This window comes from Fusarium verticillioides, chromosome 5, assembly GCF_000149555.1.
Source record: "Fusarium verticillioides 7600 chromosome 5, whole genome shotgun sequence".
Taxonomy (NCBI): Eukaryota; Fungi; Ascomycota; class Sordariomycetes; order Hypocreales; family Nectriaceae; genus Fusarium; species Fusarium verticillioides.
In genome coordinates this window covers 4,025,533-4,050,718 of record NC_031679.1, presented here as the reverse complement: position 1 = coordinate 4,050,718, position 25,186 = coordinate 4,025,533, and the positions used below count along the sequence as shown (strand labels likewise).

The 25,186-nt window shown below is 49.3% G+C and overlaps 8 protein-coding genes and 1 non-coding gene across 9 annotated transcripts; 4 read left to right on the top strand and 5 right to left on the bottom strand.

Annotated features, from left to right (window-relative positions):
* Window positions 1-519: 519 nt before the first annotated feature.
* FVEG_09378 (hypothetical protein) lies at window positions 520-1,737 on the bottom strand (the record flags this gene model as incomplete). The annotated part of the gene is made up of 2 exons (XM_018898366.1): window positions 520-1,274; window positions 1,320-1,737. The coding sequence occupies 2 exons, from the start codon at window positions 1,735-1,737 to the stop codon at window positions 520-522; spliced, it is 1,173 nt and encodes a 390-aa protein (XP_018756237.1).
* A 1,920-nt stretch (window positions 1,738-3,657) lies between these two features.
* On the top strand, window positions 3,658-3,747 carry FVEG_16572. The gene has a single exon. It is a non-coding gene; the product is annotated as a tRNA-Glu (tRNA).
* Window positions 3,748-4,034: 287 nt separating this feature from the next.
* Window positions 4,035-5,685, bottom strand: FVEG_09377 (hypothetical protein; the record flags this gene model as incomplete). Its single annotated transcript, XM_018898365.1, has 5 exons — window positions 4,035-4,571; window positions 4,618-5,160; window positions 5,214-5,311; window positions 5,358-5,460; window positions 5,512-5,685. 5 exons carry the CDS (start codon window positions 5,683-5,685, stop codon window positions 4,035-4,037), a joined length of 1,455 nt encoding a protein of 484 aa, XP_018756236.1.
* Window positions 5,686-6,125: 440 nt separating this feature from the next.
* FVEG_09376 (hypothetical protein) lies at window positions 6,126-6,848 on the top strand (the record flags this gene model as incomplete). Its single annotated transcript, XM_018898364.1, has 4 exons — window positions 6,126-6,188; window positions 6,323-6,550; window positions 6,605-6,617; window positions 6,781-6,848. The coding sequence occupies 4 exons, from the start codon at window positions 6,126-6,128 to the stop codon at window positions 6,846-6,848; spliced, it is 372 nt and encodes a 123-aa protein (XP_018756235.1).
* Window positions 6,849-10,130: 3,282 nt separating this feature from the next.
* FVEG_09375 (hypothetical protein) lies at window positions 10,131-11,285 on the bottom strand (the record flags this gene model as incomplete). The annotated part of the gene is made up of 2 exons (XM_018898363.1): window positions 10,131-10,445; window positions 10,494-11,285. 2 exons carry the CDS (start codon window positions 11,283-11,285, stop codon window positions 10,131-10,133), a joined length of 1,107 nt encoding a protein of 368 aa, XP_018756234.1.
* Window positions 11,286-13,030: 1,745 nt separating this feature from the next.
* On the bottom strand, window positions 13,031-13,282 carry FVEG_16571 (hypothetical protein; the record flags this gene model as incomplete). The annotated part of the gene is made up of 1 exon (XM_018905819.1): window positions 13,031-13,282. The coding sequence occupies one exon, from the start codon at window positions 13,280-13,282 to the stop codon at window positions 13,031-13,033; it is 252 nt and encodes an 83-aa protein (XP_018756233.1).
* A 1,501-nt stretch (window positions 13,283-14,783) lies between these two features.
* Window positions 14,784-15,041, bottom strand: FVEG_16570 (hypothetical protein; the record flags this gene model as incomplete). The annotated part of the gene is made up of 1 exon (XM_018905818.1): window positions 14,784-15,041. The coding sequence occupies one exon, from the start codon at window positions 15,039-15,041 to the stop codon at window positions 14,784-14,786; it is 258 nt and encodes an 85-aa protein (XP_018756232.1).
* A 1,429-nt stretch (window positions 15,042-16,470) lies between these two features.
* On the top strand, window positions 16,471-16,846 carry FVEG_09374 (hypothetical protein; the record flags this gene model as incomplete). The annotated part of the gene is made up of 2 exons (XM_018898362.1): window positions 16,471-16,742; window positions 16,798-16,846. 2 exons carry the CDS (start codon window positions 16,471-16,473, stop codon window positions 16,844-16,846), a joined length of 321 nt encoding a protein of 106 aa, XP_018756231.1.
* Window positions 16,847-20,762: 3,916 nt separating this feature from the next.
* FVEG_09373 (Ca2+-transporting ATPase) lies at window positions 20,763-25,090 on the top strand. Its single transcript, XM_018898361.1, has 3 exons — window positions 20,763-20,960; window positions 21,028-22,200; window positions 22,251-25,090. The coding sequence occupies exons 1-3, from the start codon at window positions 20,879-20,881 to the stop codon at window positions 24,788-24,790; spliced, it is 3,795 nt and encodes a 1,264-aa protein (XP_018756230.1). The 5' UTR covers window positions 20,763-20,878; the 3' UTR covers window positions 24,791-25,090.
* The last annotated feature ends 96 nt before the right edge of the window (window positions 25,091-25,186 follow it).

The window sequence follows — 25,186 nt, the reverse complement described above, 5'->3', positions numbered from 1 at the left end:
CCATATCTCCTCAATCACCTATCCAGTCGGCCATAAGAGAGGCGGTGAAGGTGGTCATCAAGCAACACAATTTTCTAAATCTGTCATGGCAAAATTCCATGGTGCATAAATTCCAGTATCCTGAGATCTAGACTAATGCCGAGCTTGCTTTTGGTTTGGTGAAGGCCTGCAGACAGCTACTATTACAAGATTCGTGCAAGAAACACAGGCCAACCGTGCAACTAAAAGTCCAGACACTAGAACTGTCACTTTCCCAAACCTCAACTCAGACGCCAACATCCGTACCTTTTCTGTCACCGGTAAGTCTCTTTGGCATATGGACTCCAACTCAGCCCATAGCTCCTGGACAAATCTCTACAGACCGCCCGTTTAATATACCTCGATAATCAATGCCACCCCGTTCATGTTCATCTCTTCTCCCAAGGAAACTTGCTCCTGAGCCCTGCCTTTCTCTCAGTTCAGGTCCAGAGTGTATCCCGCATGCTCGTGTCTACGAAGAAGAGTATCGCGCACCATCTTCTAAGTGGTGGCTATCTCCTCCACATAGGGCTCGTCCTGCTCCCGGGGCTCGTCCGTGTCATCGTCCCTAGGCTCCTTCACGTCAATCCAACAATGATGAGGTTCATCTTTGGGTTCATCTCCCTCTTTGATCATCCAGACACGCGCGACAAATTGCGGATCAGCTCCGCCAGGAAGTCGTCGACCAGGCTCGGGGTCGTATCCCAGTCGGTGAACAATCGGCTCTACCTCGTACCATGCCAGGGGAGAGAACTGGACTTTGTGGGTTCGCGTATGATACCGGAAGCCAGCCCACTTTCCTCCCAGTGAGCGGGTTCCACGGCTATACCCATATAGCCCAATGAATGGTAGGTCTGAATCATGAATGTAGGTTTCATGTGGGTTGACTGATGGGTGCAGATCTTCTGGCTGCGAGATAAGAGCCGCATGGTGGGCTCCGAAAATCGAGGGAGGGAACGCCCAAGGGATTCCAGTGTCAGCCCGGATGCCCTTGTCCTCGAAATATCGGGCCGCGGTGGCGTTGTAGGACCCAACGCGGTTGAATCCCCAACTCTCGCCGTTCGGGCGTGGTGCTTCAATGTCCGGTCCCTCCATCTGAAAGCCGGAGATGTGCCACACACGGCTCATCATGGACACTGACACGACGGCTTCCTCTAGGAAGGGGAAGCGAGAGAACATGGGGAGGTCGGTCTCGAAAGGCTCGTTTTTCCAGCGAAGATTGTTGGCGACAGTTTGGGCTCGGTTGGTTCGAGAGACTATCAAAGTTAGCGATTTCCATCAAATGTTTTAGGAAGACTTACTGTATCCCATGGTGTCCTGCGACCGGGGCTGCATGGGGTAGTGATTTGATACGATCAAGCGACGAATTGGCAAAGCCTCGTCATCAACCGCATATCCGGCAGCTTTCATAGATAGAATCCAGGAACTGCCGGGAATCGGCTTTGGAATGGCCATCCAGAATACAACAAGGGTATCCTGAATGGGATTTATTGTGAACTTAATCCTTCCATCAGCGACTGCGATGGCCTTGACGTAGTGAATCGATTCGACCACTTGCTTAAAATCTTTGGACACGCGCTTGAGCTTTCCTACGGCGACATAAGGCGCTCGGGGGTGAACCTGAGCTCCATGGTCAATGGGGCTGGACATTGGAGGGATCAAGTATCCCACAATGGCTACCTTGACCTCCATAGGGAGTTTCGAAAAGGGGAACGCCATCTGAGAGAGCTAGTATGAGATATACAACGGGGATAAATAGAGTGTAAACTGATGAAAGGTGATGACTTTCCGTGATGGTGTCGTCAATGTTGTGTTGAAGTGTAGATCTAAGGTCCAAGTTTAGACAAACGGCTTGGGTGAGAATATTCTGCCGTAGGTTCTGGAGACGGGAGGATATGAGAAGGGCAGAAAGGGTTTTATGATAATTGTATGTCAAACGCCCAGCGCGCTGTGGAAGATGTTGTACTTTCTGCAGCGCCGGGGGGATATGGTTGGCTTTCGGATAGTTGACCAAGGCGAGGTAGATACCTGCTCTCACAGTCAAGAGCGGTGAGAGATGTGGTAGGAGGGTTTGAGATCAAAGAGTAGATGCTGCGTAAAGGAAGAGATAGTTGTCGATAGTTGGTACTTCCAAGTATGTTGTCCTGCTCCCTTGATTGATGAAGGTGATGCAAGGTTGTGGTGATACTAAGATTTGAGATCTCCGGTAGAGTATGATGGAAGTCTTGCGATGTGATGTTGTGGATAAAAAAGATGCGCTGTTGCTGGCGTCAAAGAAGATGAATGAAAGCATCGGCTGAGATAATACCAAATCTTGGGGTCCTGCTTGAGGTTTCAAGAATATCTCAGGACTTGAGATGATAGAAGAGTAAAGAGATGAACTATGGTGGAGGGATAAGAGACAGTTTCGTGGGATGTTTGGGATGATGTTGGTGTATGAAGGACGAAGAAGAAAGAGTTGATGGGATGCGAGGTGTGAGATAAGAGACCGAGAAGGGAACTTGGCCAATGCCACTGGTAGAGCCGCAACTGTTTGCTTGTCTGAACGGTGGGTGAACCGGCAGTGGCAATAGACAGGGTGCAGAGAGTACCTCAAGACCTGTGATAGAAGAAAGAGCTAAGAGATGAGTTGTTGGTGGAATGATAAAGGGAGTGAGTTTCGTGGGATACGGTTGGGATGATTTTGATGTATGAAGGAAGAAGATGGAAGAGTTGATCGGATGCGAAATGTGAGTCAAGAGACGAGGAATGGAATGTATGGCGGTGTCCGATTGTTTGTTTGCCTGGCCCATGGGGAAGTTGGCAGTGGCAGCAGACGAGTCTCAGAGCTGCAGGTGCTGCCTGGGCTGCTAGTCCCATGCCGTTTGAGTCGTTGTGATGACGAATCATCGATCCTCCATTGAAGATTGCCAGAACTTGCTACTGAGGGCGATGTTCATACAGGCCACGACGCGAGAGATCGTGGTAATGTTCACTTGCAGTGACAAGTTCTGTGAAGCTTCTGGCCGAGCATCTCAGGTGTATAGCGATTTAAGCCAGAACAGGAGTCAGGGACATTATCTTGAGCATTCTGGGGAAGAACATGCGGTACATCATCTCATACTTGCAGTCTCAGTGTCTCAGATATGTGATGAGGGACGAACATGATCGATCTTCTGATGACACAGAAAATAGGAAAAGAAAGACAATTGGACCTGGCTTTTCTTTTACTTTCAAGTATGTCTAAATTCCCGTTTTAGTTCTTATCCAATTGCTGCCGCGCCGCGACTTTTACGTCCTTCGTCTCAGGTAGTCAACATGTGACGGAACACCAACATCACAACCAAACCGGCGAGAACTAGGTTCTGCCTCGCTATCGCAGCCGCTACTGCTAAACACTATGTTCGGGTTCACCAGGAACACAAAATCCCTCACGGAGGTTTCTTAAGCTAAAGCTATTGCCCTGTTCACGCGCACGTTGATTTGGTGCGGGTCGCGCGTCTTCGCTTACACGAATGAACACATCAAAAGTCCTCATGAAGCGGTCGGTATTTATGAGATGGGTCATGGGCGGGCATGCCTGTAATCAATTTCTCGGATGGGTGCTTTGCTTAGCATTCCTAAGATATATTTCCGGCACTCAACTTATAAGCAACATCATCCGGTATGGTGTAGTGGCTAACATTTCGCGCTCTCATAACCTGAGAGATCAGTTCCGCGGAGCCCAGGGTTCGATTCCCTGTACCGGAGTTCCCTTTTGCACTTTCGATTGAGTGCATTCGTATCATTTTTGCTTGACCTTGTTTGTCGGGTTGACCCATATCAGTTTGCCTGAATTGATTTGTCTTGAGCGATTAATTAACATGCACGTGAAACTTGGGGAGCGCGATTATGTGAGGTAGTCTGACATTGCGAAAGAGACCAAGTATTGACATATCTACTCTACCATCTCTATATCCTTCAATTCCAGCTCAAATCCTTCATCCTTCCAGAAGCTCTTGTCAAGTCCAAATCATCAATTCATCATCTCAAGTCTTCTAGTAGACATAAAAGATCTCAGTCTCGCTATCCTGAGCACGAAGCTTCTGGTTGCGTCTCTTGAGAATAATCTTAGCAAGCCAAGCAAGAGCAGCGGTGCCAATACTGAAAGCAGCACTGCTGGCCATGGCAATAGCATATCTGGGCTCGTCGCTCTTAGGCCAGAGATAAGGAGTCCAGATGAAGCTGATGTTCATGATCATAGTAACCATGCTGATGGCAACAGCCTTCTTCTCCTTGGTCTGACCGCAGACAGAGCCGCACCAACCGAGGATGAGACTGTTGACGGCGTAGGTTCCGATGGTGAAGATGACCATGCAGACGTAGCGACCAGCTGTATTGAGGGTGGCAGCGGCAGAGGCGAAACCGATGACTGCGACGGTCTTGGAGGCGGTGATGTGCCAGGTTCGTTCGTTGTATTTGCCTGACATCCATGAGACGAGGATGGTGCTGGCGCCGGCGATGAGGTAGGGAGGGCAGGTGAGGACGAGAGTGATGGTGGTGTTGAAGCCGAGAGTCTTGACGACAGTAGGGAACTAACTTGTTAGCAATTGACTCGAAGTGAAGAATTGGGATACTTACAAAGTTCTTGAAACCGTTGGCAGCCAAGTGAAGATGAGCCATGGCACAGAAGATCCAAACCATAGGATCGCTAGCAGCCTGCTTAAGACCCTTCCATGTGCTAGTTTCACCCTTGTTACCCACAGTATCAAGCTCCATACGGTTATGCGCAAGCTGTCTCTCCTCCTCAGTCAACCACCTAGTAGTAAGAGGGAAATCAGGGAGGATGAAGTAGCCTGCAACAGCAATCACAAAAGTGACAGCGCCCTGGAGGATGAAGAGCCACTTCCAACCAGCGAGGCCAGCAACGTCGTCGAGACCGTGGAAGATACCAGCGGCGATGAGACCGGCGAAAGCAGTAGCGAGGATGTTTCCGGTGTAGAGGATGGCGATGCGGGTAGCGACCTCCTTGCGGGTGTAGAAGATGGAGAGGAGATAGACAGCGCCGGGGTAGTAGGGGGCTTCGGTGAGACCGAGGAAGAAGCGCGTTAGGAGGAGACCCTTGAAGTCTTTTGCGACGGCGGTGAGGGCGCTGACGATGGCCCAGAGCATCATCATGATACCCTGAGATGTTAGTAAGGGTTCAGTTGAGAGTTGAAGAAGGGGGGGGAGCTTACCATGTAGCGAGAGGGGCGAATGCGGGTGAGGAACATGTTGGAGGGGATCTGGCCGAGGATGTAACCGACAAAGAGGATAGAAACACAGGTCTGGTACTCTGCACATTGTTAGTCAAGAACTATAGATATGAGGGTAATACTTACCAGTTCCCTTGAGGTTAAGATCCTCCTCCAGATCATTCAGGCGCGCAAGGGCAATAGCATTGCGATCAAGATAGTTGAGCCAGTACATACTCCAAAGCATAGGCTATCATCATCAGCAAACTTATCTCCTTCGTATCAGTGATCAGTTACTCACCATCATCCATCGATCAAGCTTCTTCACAAGAGCAATCTCCTTAGGATCAGTCTTCTCATGAGCACCAGAGTAATCAATCTTCTCAACCTGAGGGATCATCTTCTCCGGATACTCATTCTGGAAGATCTGGGGCTCGACGTCCCTGATGTCGGTCTTGCTGTCACGCTGAGCCATGGTGATAACAAGTCAAGAAGTTTATAAAGTAGAGGTAGCTGGGTAGTCAAAGCGATCGACTGCCTTGATGAGAACAAAATAGTGGGCGCATCAAGGACAGTTATATAGGCATTTCTTAACAGCGATAAAACCTGGGGATAAAGTGACAGCAACGCTCGTCCCCCCAAGTTCCCCATGGTCCTTGATCATCCCCCGCATTGCGGGGTGCAGAGTAGGAGTCGGCAACCCCGTAGACCGTGATATTCGGAGGGCAGATCTGGGAAGTACAGATTAAGTTGGTCTAGACCGTCGCCAAGAAAACTTGGGGTAGTACTCGTCTTGCGAGAACAGGGATGAACTAGCTGACAACACTCTCATGGTGTTGTGTGTCTTTGATCAACAGATGGTCTGCGCTTTGCCGTCGGAGCAAGTTTATCACCACGCTAGAAAACGGCGCCAAGATGACTTACACCGTTCAAGAAACTAGTTCCGAGCGTTTAACAGGTTGGATTCCATACGAGAATGTATTAAGCTTTGGATTAAAAATGCTTCTTTCCTTCTAGAAGAATGGTCAAACTGAGGTGGCGTTGTCATCACGAGCCGTTAGTCTCTTCTCTTATTGGAGAATTTCGTATTGCACTGCCTACCTCCAAAACAGCCATCCCATTTACATATGAGCCAGGTAGACGAGAACTCCAAGTTTGATTCCCCACTGCGGGATTTCCAGAACTGTACGCCCGCAGCAACAAGGTCGTACCATACCGAACAGGGAAGGAGATTAAGCTTAACGATTAAGGTTGCGGGGTCGACATGGGGTAATGAGCAGCAGGGATCCAGTGGAAGTGAGGACCGTTTCCCCCGCGTCATTGCAGCTCACGATGAGAGAGTAAGTTGTTAGATGATTGTTTTTGTAATTTGTATTATTTGCATGATTCATTAGATGTTGGCCAAGAGTGAGTGTGGTAGTTGTCTCCGCATTGAATGAGACTAGCTTGGCTACTCCGCTGACATTACTTGGCTGCCTCCGCACCTTTTTGGCCAAGGAGAGGAGTCACCTTGGCTGCTCTCCTTATTGGCATCATCTTTAGAGATAAGGTCGTTGTAAGTGAACCATAGATCGAACCTTTGATCTCCCCCAGTTTACGCTATCAAACTTACGCAATGACAATGATCCGACTACCTGAAGTACGGCATGCATACTGCTCAATGCAACCCGTAAGCCCATCTCACAGGGATGTGCCAGAGATTGGGTCACGAATACCACCCTGATCCCTCACAGCTTGAGCTTTGGAGCATTGCATCACAACATCATCGCGTCTGTGTCAGAACCCCCTCTTGGCAAGTCCAGACCGTTCCGAAGATTCCCGCTCCAGTTTATTAGCTACGTTAGAATGTGATATCTGCGGGGGATCTAGCGGTTCAGTGCCCGCATCTCACTGAGGGGGGTTGGGGGGCTGTTTACTCCGCGAACAGTGCACTAGCACTCCACTAACGATGCTCCGCCACAGCAATTATCCAGTGATACGCCGGTGAAATGATACTAGGGTTAGGTTTAAGCTCGCTGATCTTGTTTTCTAGAAGAATTGCCGCTTTCTCATCATACATTCTATCTAGCTAGTCATGCATGTGCTTAGCCCTACTCAGACATACACATTCCAGTAGCCGCCTGCACTATCGACTCTACGCCTGCTCAGCGTCAAATGATAGGCTCAAGATAACCCGCCTTCCCGGATTCTTTTCGACAGGATCTGCCACTAGACGTCTTCTCGAAGGATTCACCGCTGGTGTCTCACAGATCTGCACCAGCTCCAAATGCGCTGTGACGTTGTTCCACTTTACGGGCGTTGGTACTCCGTAGTCTGGGGGTTTTGGGCTTGGCTTTGGCTAAACATCAGCTATTTCAGCTAGAACGGGGAGTGATTACCCTTCCCCGCAAGGGTATCTCACTGTGATAACTGGGGATGATGAGCACAGACGGTTTACTAATGGTGCTGTCTAAGCGAATGCATCGGCGCAATTACTGTATTCGTTTGAGATGTTGTTGGTTTGAAGGGTCGGATGCTTACGGGGCTCGTATTCTTGGCACGTCATCCTCGAGACGAAAGGTTATTGCTCCGGGGCTGGAACACGCGATGCGACCTTGTAGAAATGTCCATTTCCGTAGATTGGTTGCTCAAAGGCGCTTGGAATGTGTTTGGGTTCCTATTTCATCCGATGAGGCTCTGTGGTGAGATTCAGCGTCGTATAGCGTGGATTTCGCTTGGCTTCTTGGGGAAAAGAGTCTCCGGGGCTACTATTGGGGTCCCGTCAGCGCTTCGGGGACTCAGCTGTCGTGGTCCGGATGGGGTCGGAACCTAAGCCAAGAAGCAAGGGGAGATAGCGCCAACAACAATTCATGTTATCATTCTGACGTTGGGGAATCAAGGCTTGGCTTGGACTTGGGGAGGTTCGCCATCCTACTCTTCCCGAGAAAGGCTGATGAAGCTCACTCTGACTCAGGTGAAATTATAGGTTGGCCTCATTGCAACTCTTATCAAGCCTCACCTAGACTTAGGTCAAGATAATAACACGGCTCAGTATTCCGTTCCTCTTGCTTGCCAAGCATAGGTCAGGTTGGAGATCAAGGAGATATGGAAACTCCAATGATCTGTCAGACCAAAGATAGAGAGCCAGGGAGCCTTGAGTAGCTAGATCAGAAGCGGATGTTGACGTCTGACGGCCTCTGGGTGACAGAAAAGGTGAGACTAGCTTTCACCAAACCGCGGCGATCTACGACGAATCCAAGTCCAAAGGTTTGTGTCCCCTCCCCTGGGGCTACAGTTCTACTGGTAAGCCTTGTCGTCTAACAATGTACATCAATGGAGCAAAGTAACGCGGTGGCATCCGAGATCATCCATGAGTGGATAGACGGTGTACGAATTATCTCGTCCTTTCAGATCATCTCCCAGATTAGGTCTTCCTTGCTGAAATCTCTCATTATAAATACAGAGGGCTCGTGTCCAAGAGGGTCGAATATCCTCAGCACATGCTCACAACATCTCCAAGAAGAAGCTCATCAACATAACATCTTTCAGCACAATCCTCTCAGTACGCTTCTCTCGGTACCGAAGATCGATTGCAACTTGGGAGATTCGCCAGGGTCACCTTAGTGGCTCTGCCTAGTGGAACTTCCATGTTCGAGACTTCGAGCTGAGATGTCGAAGCAGTGCATGCTGCCACCCATGCTATAACACATTCAGAACTCGGGTTCAATGCAAGCCACAAAGTCTTTCATACGCTCGCTGGGCTGGATCTTCGATGATGGGTGGGTGGCCAGACTGCCCGTCGACATGTGATGTTGTTCAGGGTGGTGTTCAGGGGCAACCGGTTGTGCAACCGCGGAATCCTTCATCCCTCCTCCCGACCAGCTCCCATGGCAAAATCCTGAAGCATTGCTACATCAGTCTTTCTTGGGCTTCAGCTCCATCGCTTTTGAAAGCCAATCACCTTGAATGGTCGCTTGAGATACGTCAAGTCACGACGACCATGGTCTCCATGTCCAAGTGCCCTTCAACGACATCAGCGATGTGCTAGGGACGCACTCGCCATTCTGCGGCCCTCTTGCCACCCTTTCCCAGTAGCTTTTGTTCATCCTAATTAGTAGTCTCAGTTATCTGTGCTGAATTCAGCTTCCAAATGGCCATCCTAGACGCGGAGCAGAACCTGGTGGTCACGCAATTTCTCGCCACTCATAACGCGCAACCATAATGATACAGAAGCCTGTATTCGTTAATGCAGCTACGTCTCAGCGCAGCCAGTTCTGTTATATATGGAGGCTGGCATTTTGAATGGTAGCATGCGTCTCGTCAAGTCACAACACAAGGGCTTCGTATCGAGGTAGCCTTCACTGACATCCATGACGGGTTCGAGAATTTCAGTGGACAGCGAGCGCTTACTGGTTCTTTGGCTGTTTCCGTATCCTTGCTTAGTGGCTTGCTGCTATCCTAGATGTTCTGACCCTGTGACCGTAGATTTCCAGTGTCCCCCTTCGTAAGGAGCTAGATGTTTGGCCACTCCTGCTCATTGGGTGTCAGAGGTCTTTGCAGCCACACAAACCATATTCCATGATTTGATCACTGTCCTAGCGGCAATAGTGTAGTGTTCCGTCACCGTCAGTGGTTGTTCTAGGCCTGTTCACCCGTTCAGGGGGTTTGAATACGTCTCGTTCCGCTTACCATGGCCACTCACTCGTTTCGCAGACGCGTAAAGGTGTGAAAGAAGGTTTCGTCCCCTGTTCTCATTATCACATCCTCTTACTCTCATGTATCTTCCATCGTCTGTGTCTTGATCGGGCTGCCATGGCTCCCACTAGAACCGCTGCATCTATATCACAGACTAAAGTAGTGCGGCAATTTCGTGGTCAATCGATGCAATTTACTTCTCGTATACAGTTACATGACCATCTAGCCTCTCCATTGCCTGAGCTATTACGGGAAATGCTGTCGCGCCATGGCAACTGCACTGATAAACTTGGTGCTCGATACAAAAGCACACTTATCCGGAGGAGGCACACTGCTAGCAAAGTTCCCAAAACGTGAACTTGCCACGCCATACTGCCAAGCTAGCCCATCCTCCATCCTGAACAAGGGTCCTCCTGATGTTCCGCCCTGGCAATCTGCATCAGTGATAATCCTGTCGCCAGGAATATCGCAGGAGTGATAGCATCTCTCTGCTGTTATCCCATCCTGTCGCATAGGCTTTTCTTTATGATAAAGGTACCTATTAGGATACCCCACGTGTGACTATTCAAGGTTAGTGTTGATTCTCTTATTCTGTTCTCATTTACTCACAAAGGTTTGCGTGTGCATCAGTGTCTTTGTATCGAATTCTTTTACCCCGAGGTACCCGTGCGTATCGCCCATTCGATCCGCGAGAATCAATATGGCCCAATCGTTACAGAGCATGCATTCAAATTTCTCCTGTTCATTCATGGGCGTTCTGTGACAATCTAGGGCGTCCTCCAGAGCGATGACGTCCGTCACGTACGATATCCCTCCACTCTGACCCTCGAAGAAGTTGGATTCAAACGTAACAGTGTCGGATAATGTATCCCACCCGAAGCAGTGCCTCGCTATCAAGACGTGCCGCGGTCCAACCAAAGAACCACTGCAAGTTCTCCCCTTCCCGTTCGCATATGACTTTGCGCCCAGGAGGATTCTCCCTAGAGAATAGGCGGGGTATTGTTGGCTATTCCATTCGTACCTGTCGTCTTTTACAAAGTCTGGTATTTTTCCGTCAAAGTTACCTGGAAGGTTGCGCCGTTGGGGTGGTTGACGTGGAGGAACGGGTATGCCGGTGAAGTAGTCGAGTATATGCCTCGAGACGAGGTGGATTCTTGGGATAGGGCCGGTTTGAGGGGCAATAGGTGGTTGACCCGCCACAGTTGAGTTGTTTGCGGTGGTTGTTGGAGTTGCTGTTGGGCCCGGCGGCGGCGGAGGTGGAGGTACAGGAGGAGGGACGGGAGGTTGAGGTGGTGGCGGTTGGTCGCGAGCCTCGAGTGCGTTGTCGCCAAGGATAGGTGAGGCGAATACCGGGTTGGTGAGGGCCAAGATGGCGATACTGAACAAGTTGAGAATCAACATCCTGCAGCGTACATGTTTGGAACAGAGAGGTGCTTGGTGGTAGCGCATGATCCGAGAGTACACGTATATTTATTCTCCTCATGATTAAGCTGGGGCGTTTTTGAATTGGTGTTGTAAGTATAACTCACCAAGTTGTGAACCTTGTGGTAATTATGGCCGCCATACTCCGTACAAATAGACTCGTTTAACCAGGCATTCGTCATATCAAGAGCCGATAAGACTCTGTCGTTATCTCAGAAACTTAGATCTAAGCCACAGCCTGGCAGAGTCGGGCGTGCAAGAAGTCTAGTATAACCGCGATTTTTCTTACATGGTCCATTCAACTGGCACACTTGGCACATTCCCTATCAAACTGAGAAGCATTCTCCTCTTGATTACAATTGCCAGTGTCCCTTCTACCATGCAGCTGTTTCCTGTTCTACTCGTGGCCAGGTGCTTCGTCAAACCTGTAACTCAAATACGTGGGCCCAAGACATGCTTTCAGCCACAACTCTCAGCTACAAATGGCAAAACATACAACAAGCCCCTTCTTCTTCTTCTGGAAGAAGCAGAAACTAGAACCACTCTCTACTCTCTATCATGCAAACCATGAATCCGCTTCTCGCATTCATCGTTGACCCTGAATAATGCCTGGCCCTTTTCAGGATAGCTGTATTCTGGTGAGCTCTGCGTCACTTTCCTCTTCATTCATTGCGAGCCAATTTAGAGTCGGGCAAACCTTTCAGTCCTTCCTATTGGCTGTTGAATGACGTCCAATTGACCACAAAAAGGTTGCTCCAATGACGTGGAGGGCTTGCATCGTGCCATTTATATAGAGTTTGCCAGCCGTGCCCTAACACGCGAAACTTTATTGCTCTGCATGACCCTTTCGCTTACGTGGTTGAGTATCAAGGTGATTTCAGGTCACTTCGGTTTCAAGAACGGGTTCGTAATCGCTTCGCGATGGCATCCTACTCACAGATGCCAAGCGTTTTGGTATGCACTTGGAAGCCTTTTGGAGGACATCGCCTTCGTATTGCAATACAGTGGCTAAATTAATTAAATCACCTACTTAGAGCTCCTTATCCTCATCGAACTAGCAACAAAACTTTGTTTAGCATATTTCTCCTCCCTCCACCAACCTCCCTGTCCCCTTCATTCTTTCATGATAACCTCCGCGTCCTGCAGATGTTTGACGAGATCAGTAGGTCCAGTGCTTGCATTCGCTTGAACATTGCAGACTGGCCATGGTGAGTACTTAGTGCCTGTTCTGTGATATGTAAACGTGACGCCATTGGGATAAATGGCCTCTACAGCTCTTTCGAAAGCATTCTCGTCCCCAATAAGCCGAATAGGGATATCGTGGATTTGAATTCCATAAGTCGCCATTGTTCTAACCTTTTTATAATCAAGAGTATGTGGTATGAGTTGCTAGTTGCTATTCTATAAATGAGTTATGATGTTGATTGTTGTTTCATTTTTTCTAATACGACGATGCAATTTATAGGCGGCCATGGTGGTTTCACTGCCATCGGACAGACAATGAGCCTCACTCTTGAGAGCGAATAAGTTGATGGATCAACTATTCAGAGATTCGTCCTCTTCTGTACAAACGAATCACCTGTCCTCGTCACTTGAGGCCTGCAACTGTGAAGTCAAAATGGTCTCATTGTCTCATTGCACCTGACATATCAAGCGCCTCAGTTGCTATATCCTCATTTCTGAGTAACGGGGACCCATGATACCAGACTTCTCGCTCCCCCTCTTCATTCGCCGTCTTTCTTGAGAACACCCTCATCCTGCAGAGTCTTTACCAGATTTGATGGTCCTGTACTCGCATTCAGTGCCAAAACCATATGTACAGCCTCTCCTCTATGTGAGCTCTCGTAAGGGTGCGTCACTCCTTCACCGTAGTGTGTCCTCAATGCTGTTTTAAAGCTCTCCATATCCTTGACAAGACGGACGGGGACATATTCGATTTGACTTCCATGAGTCTCGGGCTGTTGGTCTGCAGGCATGGTTGTAGATGGCGAATGTGAATGTGCATGTGAAGTTGGTAGTGGGTTCGGTGCTGTTGTTGATGTTGTTTGGTTGTCTGGCTAATGACTTCTGGCGAATCGTCTCTTTCTATAGTCAATCTTCAGCTCTGAAAGGCTTCACTGTCGTTGCAATAGACACTTGTCACAGTCAATTGTTGGCGCGATCATCAGCCCTCTGTCAATGAACAACCTTCAAAATGGAGTCCTTTCACAGATAAATCGGGCACTTCATCACTCTCGACAGCTCGGTGATTCCGGCCTCTTCACTTGTCGAGAGTGAATCGTTTCATAATTCCCTCTCAGTCAACGTAAACCTCGGGACTTTTTTCGATTGCTGCCCAAGTGATTTGTGTAAAATATGTACTGAATCAGGTAGGACTTCATTGTGCTATTGAATTTGACAGGCATACCAACGCGGCAAACACTATTGGTGAGGTGGTAATGACAGTTCTGTCACCAGGATGATCTCCTCGAATGAAACTTGAGCACTTTTCTTATCCTTGTGATCAAATTGAGACATCCTTTCTGTTTAGATGCAACTCTTAGGACTAAGAATATGCTTTTTCTTCTTCCTGGTCGTCCATCACGACACTCCCCTCCCAGTATACCCACGTTTCATTCCTCCATGATAAGCTCAAGTTTCTGCAGTTCTTTCATCAAATTGAACTCCGCTGAACCCTTGACAACGAGCCCCACTATCTTGTAAAGCTCCCAACATCTGTGTGTTTCGTAACGAATCCACCAGGATAGAAGATCTTCAATTGGCGGTACAAAGCCTCTAGCTTTTCTTTTTCAACGAGCTTCAGAGGGATGTAAACAGTCCGTGCACTGTATTCAGTTTTGTCTCCGGTATTTGAGTCTCCTGACATTGTGGCTGCGGAGAATATAATTCTTGATTGTTCGCTGTGTGATTCTTTAGTGGGTACGTGATCAATTTGCTTCCTTGGCCAGCCGTTCTACTGACTGGCCGCGTCTATCCATACCCAATGTCCCCTGCTGGCTCTTTTTACTCACTTTGCATCAAGCACAATGTCACTACCACCAGGCTGTGAACGTCAGTTTCTCAGTCTCCTGTATCGAGTGAATTGTCTTTCAGTTCACGAGTCCACAAACTTTTACACAATTATGAAGGTCCACTCGAGATACGCAGTCGTGCTCTAACGCAGCCATTCAACAGTGGCCACTTGTTTTATTCTCGATAGATACAGTCTCATGCCCTCTTGGGAAGTGAGAAAATATCAACCCAAGCGTGGTGCACTGTGACGCATTCTGCATTGCTCGCATTTCTTCCTCTCACAATTACTAGGGTCACCTCATCTTTCAGGACAGTAAAGCGTAGATTACGGTTGGCCAATTATACCCTTAGCTTGGCTAGGCTCTGCTTTCCAAGGCTTTTCAACCTTGACTATAGGAGATAACCGACCTTCTCTCACCTTGGCCTACAAGCTTCGCTGCTGCCTTCCCCTCCTTGCCTCTGTGCTCATTCCTGCAAAATATATTTTCCCTCCATGAGGAATTTCTGTAGGTTGATCCTGTCGGGACTTTCTCGTAATCCGATTACCTTGTAGAGTGCTGCATGGTGGGCGGATGCCTCCACAAATGTGACATCAATTCCCCCTGGAAAGTATTTCTTCAAGCCTTCCTTCAGCTTATCGTAGTCGCTGACGAGGCTTTCTGGAATATTCTGTTCGAATGTGTGCCATTCTCTCTTGTCTCCTTGTTGGGAATCTGCAGTCATTCTTGCTGTATAGTGGCTGTTGGTAGATGTAGACTTTTTGTGTGTAGTTGTAGCTTGATGGGTTGATGGGTTGATGAGTTGATGGATTGATGGGTTGCTGGCTGTTGTTCATTTATCTGTTATTTATAACTAGAACCTGGCTGAGCAGACAACTAACAATAACTCCATTCACACTCGAACCTGTCGCAGCGCTTCTAATCACCGCACAGAATGAGTTTCAGCTTGTCACTCTCTAGATCATTCGGGGACCTCATCGTCACTGTCCTGGAGCTTCGAATCGTGCATCGGCTCACAACATCCATAACAAAGTGGTTCCACGCGTGCTCGGCCATTCAGGTTTCTTCACTTCTCGATTGACATCTTATTGCAGGGTCGCCGTGACGACTACGGGGGTCTTGGATCGGCCATCGGTCATCTCTCAACATCACTTCTTTCAGTCGTCATTTATGGTGGTTCAGCTTATGTGATTCCTATGTGAGCAACTACAGGTAGCTCATAACTGTCGGTATCTCTAAATGACATTCGACGTACGCGTCTCGTCCGTCCCCTTGATACTGGACGATCCATCTCAGCGCTCATCCTCTTCGCCCGAATCGGCCCTGAAGGATGGCACCGACATCCTGGAGCTTTTTCTGCAGGTCCTTCAGCTCTTTGGCCTTCGCAAGCACAGTAACACGGCAAGTACTTGGGCTGTACTTATAGTCCACTTTGAACCCAAGAGGATAAATGTCTCTCAGCGCTTTTTCAAACGTTCCCTTGTCGTCGATGAGCTAGAGTTTGATGTCATGCTCGCATTTCCACTCCGCGGCTCCCTGCTTGGTCTTGCATCTGTCAGTGACTAGCCGCGTTAAAGGAAAGCAGATAGGTACCAGATAGGTACCTTTAAGAGCCAATCTTGATGGCCTTCAAGATGTCCACTGGACCACTGCCAGCGATCTATCCACAGACATCTTTCCGCTGATGAGGGCCGTCAGCATGGTCCTTTTGTTCAAACACTGTCATCACTTGATGTTGTGAAGGTGCGCCAAGTACACCAGGTATCCGCAGCCACTACCTGAGAGCTCATCATTGTTCAACTGATGGCTAGCATATGCCAATTGGCCATGAGCCATCAGGTGCATCCAGGGACAGGTGTGTCTGATGTTTCTTGGAGCCCCCATATCAGCAGGCATCAGTGTTCTTATCATGAGTTTCTTCGGCAAGTGAACCACCTCATCAAGTTGTGAATGTTAAACAACTTTCGTCTTCAGGGCCCCTATAAAAGGCTCCCGAGGCCCCGGATTATCATTCCCATACACGCCTTCCAAGTCAACAAGTCTATCAAAAAAGAGTCGTTCGCGGGATGTAAGCATCGGTTGTCAGGTCTATCAACTCAGATTAACCCTCTTGTAGACCCAGTTCGGGCAGTAACACCCAACATCACGCGACAATGGTTATCATCAAATGGTGGGGCAGCACAAATGCTGTCGACACCAAGAAGCTCGTCTTCAGACACGAGTTCCCCGTGAAACGGTTCTGCAAGATGGAGAAGCTCCGAGAGGCGCTAGGGGATATCTTTGGCTCGAATGATTGGGTCGTCGAGTACGATGGAGATAATCTCATCATCAAAGTGGGAAGCATGGTTGATCTGAAGGAGGAACTGAAGGCGCGTGGTATTATTTACAAGTCTATGTGTAAGGCTCGGGTGGTTTGGTTTCTCCGGTATTTTGAGTATGCCCGTTACTGCTGAGCTCCGTATACTAATTCCGAATTCAAGCGCGAGCGTGGTGGCAAAGTTCTCATGGGTTGTGGAGATCTCGTCATAATAGTTTTGTCGTAAAGGGCCGATGAACTGATTTGCGACTTTGCACGCTGGAATCCAGCTGCTACAACTGATTATCCATATTTTGGTACTGAATTGACTTCAAATTATGCACATGCAATGATCCCATCCCTTGAGCATTGCTTGCTGTGCGACAAATCCTGAAACTGCAGGGTAATTTGATCTAGAGTTAAAACCAAATGTTTGCTAAAACAGCATAAGACATTGTCCTAGTAACTGATTATACTTAGCACAATATAGATAAAGGCAACTTGAATTCAATTGTTTAAAACTTTTCAGTTAAGCCCAAAGAGATTGAGCTGAAAGTGGAATGATTTACAGCTCTTCTGTTTTTACCAAGGCTATACGAGGAGTTTCTTTTTTCGCTCATTTCGAATCTTGATCTCAATCTTAGAGTCCAAAGGAATTGCTTGCACTTGGTTTTATTTTTATCTTTTTACCTCTTCATTTGCGCTCGTAATGGTCGCTTGAAGCTGAGCTCTGGGAGCGCCACAGATGTAGGTGTGGCGCGAGCTACCCTCCATTTCGCCAAAGCAATCAATTGCCTGGACGCTGACCAACATAACATCTCACATCTGCGCTCTTTCTGCGCCTGAGCCCGGCACCGATACTCGAACCGTAAGTTTTGTACCGCCGATAACTTCTCTCTACCCTCGTCACTTGTCACGACACCCGAACTCCGAAGATTTAGCGGTCGACGCCCCGACCCCAAGCCGAATTGACTTCGTGCTCAAGATGCCGCGGAAGAGTACCTGATCATCCTCCCTCTGTGACCGCCTGCCTTTCCGCCATCCCCTTCGAGTCCGCCGCGCTCGCTACGGCGTTTCCTCCTTGCTCAACACGGTCCGCTCTATGCGACAATTCGAGATGCCCTCCCCGCTGCAAAACCCCACCAACCTGTCGCGCAAGCGCGATGCGTGAGCCGGAAGGGCTTTGAGCTTCCAAGAGCGCTGACACCGAGGAGTTACAAGAGTACGGGAACATCCGGTCTTCCTCGTCGACTCTTGATCCCTCGATCCTCGCCGACACCTACGATTCGTCGCGCTTACCACGACTGGCCTGCAATCACCAGCGTCGCCGTCCTATAGACAACTCGACATGCCTCTCAGATGACAGCATCGCACGGATCTAGTTGCTCTTCGACAACGACGAGACTCTGAGGATCAAGAGGTGCCAGCTCACGACGATACAGGCGTGCGCGAAACAATACACCAACAAATCCCAGTCGCGTTTCCCGCCTCTGCCGACAACCTTGAACCTCCTCCGTCCCTCTGCGACTCGTCGTCCCGCTATCGTTCACGGCCGCGCCTGTATTCTCCAACATCAGCCCCATCGAGAAATCAGCCTGAACATACGATCGATTCCAATACCCGTTCTTCTATACATCCATCCTCTTGCAAAGATCTCTGCATCAAGTGGTTTCACGTCGGAAGAACTCATGTTTGCCGGGAAGGCTGCTTTCATTCAGCTAGAACTGTTTGAAAGAGGCAAGATGGCCAGCCGACAGCTCAGGGTCAATCCAGTTTGGACTCATCATCGCGAATTTCTCCAGCTTGTCGTTGAACTTGAGGACGTAGACCACATACTACCTGTTGTTACTGGTGCAGCTGCGAGTCTACAAGGGCATCCTGGGAGATGCGACATGTCGCAGTACGACTACGATAGGGTATCATCCGATGGATGAACCCTCGCATCTGCCGGAGACGTGAACAGCGACAGACCACTCGTAAGCTGTCTCCCTGTCTCTGAACGTAGTAAAGCCGCGGCTGGAGTTTGCAAGATGATGAACAGCGACCCGACACCAAGCGTAAGCATTGTACATGAAGCTAGACTAGAGTCTTGTGAAGCCATCGTGGTTGCAGGGTGTTGAACGCCCGAGAAAGGGGTTTGACGTTCGTTAATCGTGCTTGGAGACAATATGTGGAATATTCTCAATGATCCCATTTCAGGCCCGCTTTGATCAGCCAATTCACAAGGCAGGATTGACGCAACGACGATGTCCGTCTGTAAATGCTCTTTACCTGTAGGCTGTAAATTCATGGTTTGCTCATCTTGCCTTTTCAACTTCGGCAAAAACTCGTCTGTTTTATGGCAGATCTGCTGTAATTTACAGCAATTCCTTCCAAATGTGTTTACGCAAAGATTAAAATTAAAGGTCCCGGGTAGGAATGCGTATTTTGGCGGTTGTACTCCATACTCTGTACTCAATCTATCAATCCTGTGTCTTGTCATAGACAAGAAGAGTTGTGCAATTAAAGACACCGGCGATTCGAGGCTGATGACTGTTTCCCGAGATTTCCTGTTATTGCGATGTTCATCGCGAGGTATTTCCAAGACCCAACCGCCCGAGTTTGTCATTCAATCTCGACTCCCCAAGCCCCAGACGCGACGCCACGACAATTACGCATTGATGCTCAGACTTTTTACGATCAATCCTGATAATCAGGCAATAACTTCTTCCTCAGGAATTATTTTCCCTGATATCGCAGGCCTTCAGGTTTTCTACTCGCCTCCTCATAGTCACGTCGTCACCATAAACGCGTCAATCAACCGCAATACCTCCGCCCCATTTGCCTCCCTCACCGCGCCCTCACCTCATCATCACAAGCTCCTCTCTCGGGCTGCCTCTTCTCAACAAGATACACAAAATATCTACGTGTCCCTCCATAGCCTCAGCATCGCCTCAACACCGCCTCGATCCCTAGCTGAAAGCTTAACAACGTCCTTCTCCATTCAGAACGTCCCGAGATGAATATCCCAGCGGCTCATCCCCAACCCCAATTGTGTGTGTCTCGGTTACCACCGCCCTTCATTGACGTCATGGAATAGAATACGGATATGTAGCGAAATTAAGCTTAACCAAAGACAGGGGTTGCCCCGGCATTCAAATTACGGGTGGCCTCCTTGTTTTACGGGAAAGCAAGGCAAGTTTCTGGTGTCGTGTGTTGGTTGTTTTATGCGCGATGGTACTGTATCGGATCGTTGGAGTGAATCGGCGCTATCAAGTCCCGTTGGTGCCTTGGGTGAGCATGTCACTGGCGGATCTGTCATGTGTCGAGTGCCACGTACGATAAAAACTTGCCAACGGTGTTCCTTCACCGTCTAACGTGCCTTGAACACGTTATGTTTCGAACGAACTGCCGAATCGGTCATATCATGCATGATGTATTCGATCCAAGAATTCTTTTGTCTCCCAGCCAATCCCCACGCTCCAAACATCACCATCTCCCTAGTTAAGTGGACCAATACCGGGCTGTGTACAAAACTGCACATAACAAGTTCTTTGCAGACTAAAAGTTACAAAGGCTAGAGGCACTTTTAACTCTAAAAACTGGATTTATGAAATCGCCCCCTTTTCATTTGCTTTGCTACATAGAGAGGGAGATGAAGGTTGCCGGGGAGGGAAGGAGTGAAAGAGATCTAGCGTGATGGGCGCTATTAAGCTTAAAAAACGAGGCTTAGACAATGACGTTGTGGGGCGATTTATGGAGAGTCCTTGGATTTGTGATTTCGGGGTGGGGACGGCCTGGGACGGGGGGGGACGGTTAGTGGGCGTTTAGATCTTGGCTGGCGGTTGGAATACGACGGATGATCAATGAGCAGAGAAGAGACTGGGAGTAGATTTGTGAGTAGATGAAGGATATAGCCGTCAAGATGGAATTAACCAGTAGTACATTAATTTATATTGGCATTTAGTCTTTGGAATAGGTAGGTACTCGGACAGTAGAGACGGAACAGTCCAGATTAAACAAATGACCCCTGCAATGCCAAGATTCGCAACTCCAAGCAATAACATCTTAGCCCTCGGCATCACCAATCACACAGCCCGCGCAGGATCTTGGCATGCCTCGTGGCTGTGGCTGTGTCGGAAGTGTATTTTCATCCCCTGCCTTGAACCTCTCTCACCCCCAACGCTTTGAACTTCTCAATATCTTGGCTTCTCCTCTTTCCACCTTTTCCCTCCCCTTCCTCACATGAAGCACACATTCCATCTCGCAGGTCCTCGTCTTCAAACATGGACTCTAGCACTTCACGACGTCCGCGCGCTCCCACAATCACCGTCGATACTGCGGCTGTCGACTCCTCAGACGATCCCGGTAAATTCTCTGCAGTGCGATACATCATACGATTTAAATAGTAAACTAACAAAGTGTTTTATTAAAGCACCGGCAGATTCAATCTCTCCATCTCCCCTAGACGACACAAACACTCTCGCAGTACCAACCGTCAAATCCAGAGCCGAATCATGGTCCTCCTCCCCCTCCACAAAAGTCGGCACCGATCATGAACAAATGTCTCGCGAGGTAGAAGCCCTAAGAAAAGGCGACCAGGCCGAAATTCTCAAGCCCGACCCCGGCGAGGAAGACCTCTTCCGCGTGGAAAATAACCCGTTCGCTTTCTCGCCAGGTCAATTGGCAAAACTCATTAATCCAAAGAACTTGGCCGCGTTTGTTGCGCTCGGTGGTCTACCCGGTCTGCAGAAGGGTTTGAGGACTGATGCTAAGGCTGGGTTGAGTGTTGATGAGGGGAAGCTTGCGGGTGCGGTGTCTTTTGAGGAAGCGACTTCTTCAAAGGTTGAGAAGGCGAGTCATGGTGATGCGGCGCATGCTTCGGGAAAAGATGCGTTTCCTGATCGGAAACGAGTATATGGCACGAATCGTCTCCCGGAACCGAAGTCAAAGTCGTTTCTTGAACTAGCTTGGATCGCGCTGCAAGACCGCGTGCTCATTCTTCTCTGCATCGCAGCCGTGGTGTCCCTCGCGCTAGGTCTCTACCAAACCTTTGGAGGATCACATGAAGACGGCGGCGCAAAAGTCGAATGGGTCGAAGGTGTCGCCATCATCGTCGCCATAACAATCGTCGTCGTGGTAGGCGCAGCAAACGACTGGCAAAAAGAGCGACAATTCCAGAAACTCAACCAAAAGAAGGAAGACCGCATCGTCAAGATAACACGCTCCGGAAAACCGCAAAACATCTCTATTCACGATGTCCTCGTCGGCGATGTCATGCTTCTCGAGCCAGGTGATGTTATTCCTGTTGATGGTGTTTTTATCGAGGGTCATAATCTCAGCTGTGATGAGAGTTCGGCGACGGGTGAGTCGGATCTTATTAAGAAGGTGCCTGCTGAGCAGGTTCTTCATGCGCTGCTGCACGAGCAGGCGCCGCAGTTGAAGAAGCTTGACCCGTTTATTATTTCTGGTGCAAAGGTTCTTGATGGCGTAGGCACGTTTCTTGTTACGGCGGTGGGAGAGCAGAGTAGTCATGGAAAGACGATGATGTCGCTTCGTGATGATCCGGGATTGACGCCTCTTCAAGCAAAGCTCAATCTCCTCGCAGGTAAGTCAGCCATCCGAATTGCAATTGTGAGATGCATACTAACAGGTCAGGATACATTGCAAAGCTTGGTAGCGCAGCTGGTCTCCTCCTCTTCTTCGTCCTCCTCATCGAATTCCTCGCCAAACTGCCCAACAACCGCGAATCAGGCGAGCAAAAGGGCCAAGACTTCTTACAGATCCTCATCACCTCCATAACCGTCATCGTCGTCGCCGTCCCAGAAGGTCTCCCCCTCGCAGTAACGCTCTCCCTCGCTTTCGCGACCAAGAAGATGACGCGCGAGAATAACCTGGTGCGACATCTTCAATCGTGCGAGACTATGGGTAACGCCACGGTCATCTGCTCCGACAAGACTGGTACCCTCACCGAGAACATCATGACCGTTGTCGCAGGCTCACTGGGCATTCGTGGACTCTTTTCTTTTGGTGATTCGTCGTTTGAGAAGGAGGCTGCTGGTGCTGAGAAGAGAGAGACTATTGCGCTGGCTCAGTTTGCGAACAAGCTTGATCCTGAGTACAAGGAACTTCTCAAGACTGCCATCTGCGTCAACACCACGGCTTTTGAGTCCGATGAAGAAGGAAAGCAAGGCTTCGTCGGTACAAAGACTGAGACTGCTCTTCTCGACTGGGCCCGTCGGTATCTCGGTCTCGGCCCCCTCGCAATCGAACGCGCCAACCATCCCATCACCCGTCTCTTCCCCTTCAACTCCCAGCGCAAATGCATGGGCGCCGTAGTACAAATCCCCGGCCCTACAAAGGATAGGCCCAAGTACAGACTCTACATCAAGGGTGCTTCTGAAATCGTTCTCGGCGAATGTACCACTATTCTCGGCGATCCTACTACATCACCTACCACCGAAGCCCTCTCCGACGATGGAAAAGAGGAACTGCGCTCTATCATCTTCAACTACGCGACAAACTCTCTTAGAACTCTGGGTCTGGCGTACCGCGACTTTGAGAACTGGCCTCCTGTGCTTACCCTCCGCCCCGAAGACGATAACGCTGATATCGATCTGACTGATCTGGTGCATAACCTCACATGGATGGGCGTGGTAGGTATCCAGGATCCTGTGCGCAAGGGCGTTCCCGAGGCTGTAAACGACTGCGGTATTGCCTCTGTGAATGTCAAGATGGTTACGGGTGACAACGTCGAGACCGCGCGCGCCATCGCCCTCAACTGCGGTATCCTCACCGAAAGCACAATCAACGAGCCCAACGCCGTGATGCAGGGCTCTGACTTCCGCAAGCTCTCTGAATCAGACCGCACAGCAGTTGTGAAGCAACTCCGTGTGCTCGCGCGATCAAGTCCAGAGGATAAACGCATCCTCGTCAAGGCGCTGCGATCGCTCGGTGAGATCGTCGCTGTTACAGGCGATGGAACAAACGATGCTCCTGCGCTCAAGGCAGCGGATGTTGGTTTCTCTATGGGTATCACTGGTACAGAAGTCGCCAAGGAGGCATCAGATATTATCCTCATGGACGATAACTTCTCATCTATAGTTGTCGCTTTGGGCTGGGGTCGTGCTATTAACGACTCTGTTAAGAAGTTCTTGCAGTTCCAGCTTACCGTTAACATTACAGCCGTCGGTGTAACATTCATCTCAGCTGTGTCCGACGACGAGCAGAAATCCGTTCTCAACGCTGTTCAACTCCTCTGGGTCAACCTCATCATGGATACTTTCGCCGCTCTCGCTCTCGCCACCGATCCTCCCACCGGAAGTCTTTTGCACCGCGAACCCGAAGCTCGAACTGCACCGCTTATTACAATCACTATGTGGAAGATGATCATCGGCCAATCGATTTACCAGCTCATCGTGTGTTTCGTCCTCTGGTTCGGTCGCGATTCAATCCTCGGCTATGAAGAACGTGAAGTCCGATCACTCATCTTCAACATCTTTGTCTTTATGCAGATCTTTAAGCTCGTCAACAGTCGACGTATCGATAACAAGCTCAACATCTTTGAGGGTCTGCACCGCAACCATTTGTTCATGCTCATGATGACCATCATGGCCGCCGGCCAAATCATCATCATATTCTTCGGCAGCGACGCTTTCGTGGTGACACGCTTGAACGGTGTCCAGTGGGGAATTTCTCTCGTCCTTGGCTTCTTCTCTATTCCTATCGGTGTACTCATTCGTTTGTTCCCCGACGAGTGGTTCCACGCGTTCGTCAAGGTTCTCGCTAAGCTGTGGCCAAGCTGGATCCGCTTCTCGCGCAAGAAGAAGGACACCTCAGAGGAAGAGGGCACTGAGCCGTTTCCTAAGGAGAAGCTGGAGGGGTATGATATGGATACCGCACTTCTCGGCATTCGCGATGATCTCGAGTTCTTGAAGCGCGTTCGCGGCGGACGCATGACGGCGTTGAGCGATGCCATGGCTCGTTCGCGCGAGAAGATGCTTCGACGTAAGAGATCCGAGTCTCGACCTCGAAGCAAGCTCCGCAGCCGCCGCGGTTCATCGCGATCCTCAAACAGACCGCCCATCTCGCCGATGATGTCGGTCGTCGGTATGCCGGGTATTGTAGCTGCGAGTGTAGCGGGATTACAGCCTGGACAGGGTGCTAGTAACGAGAACCTTGAGGCGCGACAGGCGTGAGTGCGAGCGTGAGTGCGAGCATGTTATATTGGATACTTTTGTTAATTTTGGGTCATGTCGCGTTGCATTATTTAGAGATTGAACGAGTGCTGCATCTGTTTTATAGTGTACGAGTTCGATCAGAGCAATCATTTATTTTATAGGAACGGAACGGAAAGGAAAGGAAAGTCACCAGAGCAAAGCAAATCATAGATGTCTGGAGTTGGCGGTCGATATGTCATGTCATATATACAAACAAATCTGAGCGAATGATCTATCTATTATTAATAAAAGTTTGAGCAATAAAGAGGTTATTGAGTGTATCTTGCATTGATGGTGATGATTTCTTGGTGGTGAAGATTGGGGTGAGTTTGCGACGCCTGCTCACTAACATTTAGCGCTGGCAGCCACTAAATG

Bases quoted from the DNA above. Each gene is read 5' to 3' on its own strand.
- FVEG_09373 (XM_018898361.1), top strand. From the start codon at position 20,879: ATGGACTCTAGCACTTCACGACGTCCGCGCGCTCCCACAATCACCGTC. The intron at 20,961-21,027 runs GTAAATTCTCTG...GTTTTATTAAAG, and splicing joins CGACTCCTCAGACGATCCCG to CACCGGCAGATTCAATCTCT. The intron at 22,201-22,250 runs GTAAGTCAGCCA...CTAACAGGTCAG, and splicing joins AAAGCTCAATCTCCTCGCAG to GATACATTGCAAAGCTTGGT.